This window comes from Phyllostomus discolor, chromosome 4 (genome assembly GCF_004126475.2).
Source record: "Phyllostomus discolor isolate MPI-MPIP mPhyDis1 chromosome 4, mPhyDis1.pri.v3, whole genome shotgun sequence".
Taxonomy (NCBI): domain Eukaryota; kingdom Metazoa; phylum Chordata; class Mammalia; order Chiroptera; family Phyllostomidae; genus Phyllostomus; species Phyllostomus discolor.
In genome coordinates, this window is record NC_040906.2 from 51,204,695 (window position 1) to 51,210,988 (window position 6,294).

Consider the following 6,294-nt stretch of genomic DNA (forward strand, 5'->3'; position numbering starts at 1 on the left):
GAAATGGTTTTTTAAGTGTCTGGTTGAAAGTGGTTTGAATAGAAAAACCTAAAAATAGTGTTGTTATTAGAAGTGGGATAAAGGTTAAGATTTAAAGCATTTTAATAGATCATAAAAGTACAGGTCATTCTCCACATACTCCTAAATATATATCCAGAGTATGAATGTCTCATTATAAAACAGACAAAACATCATTTCTGATTTAAAGGCTTATAAACTAGGCCTGCATTACATAAATGAGTAAACCTGAAAATTAACATGAGAGATTACTGACATTCCTGAATATTTAATACTAATATAAATTACCTGCTAGGATTTATACCTACGTAGCCTTTTTAAAAGATATTAAAAGGATGCCGCTGCTCCACTCAGAAATAAAGAATGTCCTTTGATAATTACAATAGCATTTCATCTCTAATACTGAAAAAATTCAACCCAGAATACTTCCAGACTAGCTATTAAAAGCCATCACCTGATAATGCACAGATTATCTCAGGAAAGATACACAGAAAAACTAGCAACCCTGGTTACCTCTAGGATAAGGGAAGGAATGGGAACAGGGTGAGAAAACTTTCAATGCATTAAAAAAAATTTTTTTACCGTCTGTGCATTAAGTTATAAACTATTCCAGGCTACTGGAATAACCGAATGGTTTTACAATGTGGCTAGCCATGAATACATATAACAAATAATTAACCATGGAAGAAAGCATTATCAAGAGGACCTTTCAAGCAATGACAATAAAACTCCTGACAAAGTAAACATAAAAATTAGTAAGAATTCAGGAAAAATTCATTAGCAGAAACAAAAGAAGTACAATGCCATGCCATAAACTTCAATAACTGGTTAAAACACTCACAGAAAACAGGGAACATGAAGCAATATAGATTAATGATCTGGAGTGGGAGTTCCGGCATTCAAATCCAGTCTTCACTATTTATTTGCTACAGCTGTGAATTACAGCGCTTGACTTCTCTGACCAAATCCGTAAAACTGAGATAACAAAACCCACCTCGAGGAATTTATATATAACCTATGCAGCAAAATTTAACGTGTGAAATCATACATTAGCTTAATCCCTAGAATTCTATAACAGAAGTAGATACTGTATCAGTCACACTTCATATTCAAAAACTCAGGCTCAGAAAGAGGTTTACGCGCTGCAGGGCACCCAACTACTAAGTAGTGTGGCTGAGATTCCGATTAGCTGTTAATTCTTATAACATGTACACCCTATGCAATACTGGTGTTCCCCCTCTTTTATAGTACCAAGTGCACATCGAGATCCTACAGCTCTTCCTTAAACATCTGTAGAGCTCAAGCTATATAGCCTCTCTCTCCAAGACACCCAAAAAGTGTAGTGAGACTACTACGAAGGCACTGGGAAAAGAGATAATAAATGAAAACTGCTCATTACATCAAAAGATATGTAACTGGGGAAAAAGTACATACCGGTAGTGACTTCAAAACAGTCTTAATATACGCACAAAATAATACCAATTAAGTGTTGTAAACGAGACTCAGTAAATAAGAGAGCATAAAAGACTGACCAAAAGGGAATTACATTGTAGTAGACAAACTCTAAAAAGAGTTTAGATGAAGGAAAATGTGAGAATCTCATTTTCAAGGGAAATCTAAACAGATCTCAGAAATACTTAAGTGTGAGAGATTAGAGACTGCGAAGTCAGTCAAGATTCAAACGTGAATCCGAGCGCACGGCAACGCAGCAATGCGCTAGCTCTCTGCTGACGGCAGTGGAAGGCGGAGAGAGATCTGCAAGAGGAGGAGGATCTGAGTATTGAAATCAGCTGGCGGGAACAGAACCAGACTCGTGTAGCTAGCTAAGGCAGCAGTGGACCAAAATGAACGAGGAGAGACACAGGCCTTAAAGCATCTGGCACCTTAAAAGCCCAAATCGCGATGCCTTTCCCGGCTCCTCGTCCCTCCGCGGGGGGCCAAGTTCTTCGCAGCGGGAGCAGAACCCCGAGCACTTAGGGGCGGGGGCACGAACCTCGGCCGACGAGAAGCTGCGCCGCGAGTTCCGCGCTTTCAAGCTAAGCAGGCCTTCTGGAACCCAGGCTGGAGCCCGAAAGTTCCAGGCGGGAACTGTCACCACGGTCTCAGCGTTCTTTCCCAAACCTCCCAACCCCCTCCCCTCGGTAAACTTTTCCCGGGAACTTACCCGCCATTTCCGAGCTGCGAGCACTCTCGGCCGACGGAGGACGAATCAACCCGCGCGCTCCCTGGGCGGAAGTGATCGCGCCTTGTGACGAATTTCCCCCGCCCACCAATGAGAGAAAGAGATTCCAGGTGCGGGGTGGCGGAAGCAGCTCAACAGGCGGGGCTTACACCGCCGGGAATGCCCGGACCGTTGCCTAGTCACGGCTAGTGCCGTCAGCGGTTTTCAAGGCCTGAAGGGATGAGGCCGCAAAAGGGGCGTTCTATGTTAACCCTGGGAGAGCTTTCCTTGGAGTTCGTTTGAATAATATAGATGCCTTAGGGCTTATGGCTGTTTTCTATTCCCTCATGGTTATGCTTTGGAGACTGATAGAAAAGCTTTCCCCTTATCCTGGACGATAGATCCAAACACCTGAACCCTAGTTTAAAATGTAGGAACAGAGTTATATTTGCGGGAGAAATTTTCACTCACTTTATTTGTTCCTATTTTTGCTCAATACTTGCTTAACATCGTTATTTTTTTAATTTCATACTTTTTAACAGCATTCACTGCCATATCAAGCACTCTTGGTTTCACTCGTAAGGTTACTAGGCAAAACATTTAATGCACTGAAATTGTTGCTTAATACCTCAAGTGGCCTGATGTGGTCCTACAGGTTTCAAGTCCTACAGGCCTGAACCACATCACAGCATGCTACCTGTTCTGAGTCATTGGGCTTGTTAGTATTAACTGTTGAAACTGTTTGTCCCAGTGGAAAAGCCACTTTTTTGGTATCCACAAGTATTCCCACAGTGTTATGTGTATACTAGAATGCCTCATGTCAACAAATGTTGGTTATTGGGTTTTATAATGATGATACTAGAGCTAAAACGGACCCTTGGGATGATAGCCTAGAACTAATGAATTAGAGATGAGGAAACTAAAGCCCAGAAAAGAGATATTGCCTAAGTCCACTCAGTATACAGACTATGCAAGAGTGCAGTTCTCCCCATACCCCAATTTTTGTTGGACTGCATGGAGATGGCCCCCCTGAGGATAAAGATCACAAAAGGTACTGAGAATGCTTAGGTTCTTTTCCTTTAAGCCTTAATGAAACACCAGAAATTATTATTATAATGTACTAAGAAGAAAAGCAAAGTCAGTGCTATAATCGATAACATTATAAAGCAAAAAAGGAAAGCAATTTTTTATAATCTCTTCAAAATGTCAAGACTCACCATTTCTTTTTTTTAATATTGTGCTATTTTTATTTTCATTTACTTTTTAGATTTTATTTATTTATTTTTAGAGAGGGAAGAGAGGGAGAAAGAGAGAGAGAAAGAAACATCAATGTGCGGTTGCTGGGAGCCGTGGCCTGCAACCCAGGCATGTGCCCTGACTGGGAATCGAACCTGCGACACTTTGGTTCGCAGCCCGCACTCAATCCATTGAGCTACGCCAGCCAGGGCTAGGTTCACCATTTCTTTTTAAAACTACCTTATCTGTAGATCAAATTGCTGACCAGCAGTTATGATCTCCTTATTGATAAGTAATCAAGTGAATTTTTCTTAACTGCAGCAAATCTGAAACAGATTAGTTCTGTGACTTTATGGCTAACTGTGGTAAAGAAATATGATGAGACCTATACATGATAAATATGAATAAGAAATGAGACAAATATGAACAAGAAATATGACCAGACATGTATCATGTGTCCAGCATTTAGTATTATCAGCTCGGAAAATTGAGATTACAATTTTAAAATTGTCCTTTTCTTAAGAGCTGTTCACACACATTTATTAAAATGCCACAGAATACACATTTAGGTACAATTTGCCTAAAAGATAAAAGAATGACTCCTTTCAGAAAGGTAATAGTAAAATTATGAAAAAAGTACGATTTTCCCTTTTTTAAAATTTGTATTTTACCTTATTCTAAAGGGGATTTAGGAAGCAAATGTTATCACCACCATGGAATAAAATATCTATGAAAAGGAATATGCTGTCCTTATATGTATGAAAGAGGCTGCATAGTAGTGTGGAAAGTTCATGTCCTACTAGTCTAAGTTCTCCTTCTTCATATTGTAACCTTGTTTCATCTATTAAGTGGAGATAATAATACCTCCCCCGTCACCCCACTGGTTGTTGTGAAAATCAAATGGAACAACACTTATTAAAGAGGTTTATAGATTCTAAATTTCTATGTTAATATGAGGTGGTATTAGTATGAATACATTTATTCTATACTAGGAGATCTGGAAAAGGAATTTTTCTTCAGAGAAAAAGGCCACATTACATTCTTGGGAATGAACCGGCAACCATATATTTGCTACAGGTTCAAGAGCATATAGACTAATAAAGTTTGCCATCATGTCTTGAAGCCTCCAGAAGGGATATTTTTTCAAGATAATGGCATTAAACATATAGTCATCAGAAAGTGGAGGAAGGAAATCTGAGTTCTATTTTTTATTTATTTGTTTATTTATTTATTGAATGGGGCTAAGCCACACTTTTTTTTTTTTAAGATTTTGTCTTTTTTAATTTTTAGAGAGAGGGGACAGGAGGGAGAAAGAGAGGGAGAGAAGTACCAATGTGTGGTTGGTATTTCTTGCGTGGCCCCCACTGGGGACCTGGTCTGCGACCCAGGCATGTGCCCTTACTGGGAATTGAACTTGTGACCCTTTGGTCTGCAGCTCGTGCTCAATCCACTTAGCTATACCAGCCAGGGCGAAATCTGAGTTCTAAAAGATAAATGTAGGTACTTGATTTGTTTTTATTTCAAAATATATACAAACAAATAACAATAACTAGTTAACTCATTTGTTTAGCTTATAATGCTAATGTTATGGGGATGGGGTATGAGCTTCAGTCCCCAGAACAGTTTTTCAGGATCTTCTACCCAGCTAGATGACTTTCATATGCAATAAAAGAAAGAAAAAATAAACCAGTTAACATTGAAAACTACTGTTAAAGGAATAACTTAAAAACACATTACCACCAGATTGCACATTCCATTTTTTAAACTTTCATTTACTACCTGTAGGTGTATAAACTAGTAGTTTTTGAGAAACAATTCAGTGATTTTAACAACTTTAACAAAAGTTTTCAATTACTGTGCCTTTTGAGGTTACCAGTTCCACTTAAAAGCATTTGTTTTATAAAACTGCACAAGAATGCAAAGACACGATGACAAAGATGTTCAATGCAGCATTCATTTTACTGGCAAATTGGAAATATGTAACCTAAACATGCATTAAAAGTGGGTTGTTTTTTTTAACTTAATTATAAGAAAGGAAACTTACAGTTTGACTGTATTCTGTATCCCTCTTTGAAACATCCTGTGTTTGTTGACTATACCTTATAATGCTGAACCATCCAGGAACAAAGGCCCCAAATTAAAATGTGAATAATGTCTAAATAAGAACCTAACCATCAAAAAGTTACCCATTTTTAATCTGTTTTATAATTACAGATTTTTTGACAAATTTCTTGTACAGGAAGAAATACAAATTTTATGTTTCTCCAGCAGTTTTTTTTTTCCTCATTTCAGGCTAGGAACAAATTATGAGTAAACCCAATACTTGAATATGTTTTAATTCACAATCATTTTCAATCAATTGGCATAGTAAATGTGTCATTACTAAGCTGACAGTGGATGCCAAGGTACGTTTAATGAGTAATTCAGTCCTCACATAGTGTGTTGTGATGTTTCAATATGAGAGGAGGAAAATGGCTTGGACCTGTGCACCATATGTAATTTTGAAATGAACACCTTGAATAGCAGTAATCTTTATTTGTAATATTTTTCCATAACAAAATAAGAAGCACTAGAAAAAGAGGTTTTATTTTGTAAACAACCACTTATGACTTCAGACATTCTCTATTAATATTCTAGTAAGCTCACAGCGGATACGTCCATGAGCATGCATGAGGGGTGGTGCATGTTGAGATTTAAATCGGCATTAAGCTGCATCCTCATCTAGCTCTGTTTGACTCAGTTTTTTAATACAGCATGCCAATTTTGTGAATGTGGTCATGTAAAAGTCCTCTTGAAATGAAAAACTATGTCTGACACCTGAGTTAAATAATTTTATGTATATAATAAATTGTGAATAAATCTCATATGAAGTTACAACT

The 6,294-nt window shown here is 37.9% G+C and overlaps 2 protein-coding genes across 4 annotated transcripts in view; one reads left to right on the plus strand and one right to left on the minus strand.

The window, feature by feature from the left end:
* Positions 1–2,285, minus strand: part of HAT1 (histone acetyltransferase 1) — a 42,031-nt gene extending 39,746 nt beyond the window's left edge. The window contains exon 1 of one of the 3 annotated variants that reach the window (XM_028510368.2): positions 2,183–2,285. In XM_028510368.2, the coding sequence (XP_028366169.1) occupies positions 2,183–2,189 (7 nt within the window). In that variant the 5' untranslated portion in view covers positions 2,190–2,285. The other 2 variants (XM_028510369.2, XM_036023293.1) reach the window with 2 other exon arrangements.
* Positions 1–6,294, plus strand: part of SLC25A12 (solute carrier family 25 member 12) — a 172,976-nt gene that overhangs the window by 52,010 nt on the left and 114,672 nt on the right. The window lies entirely within an intron of this gene.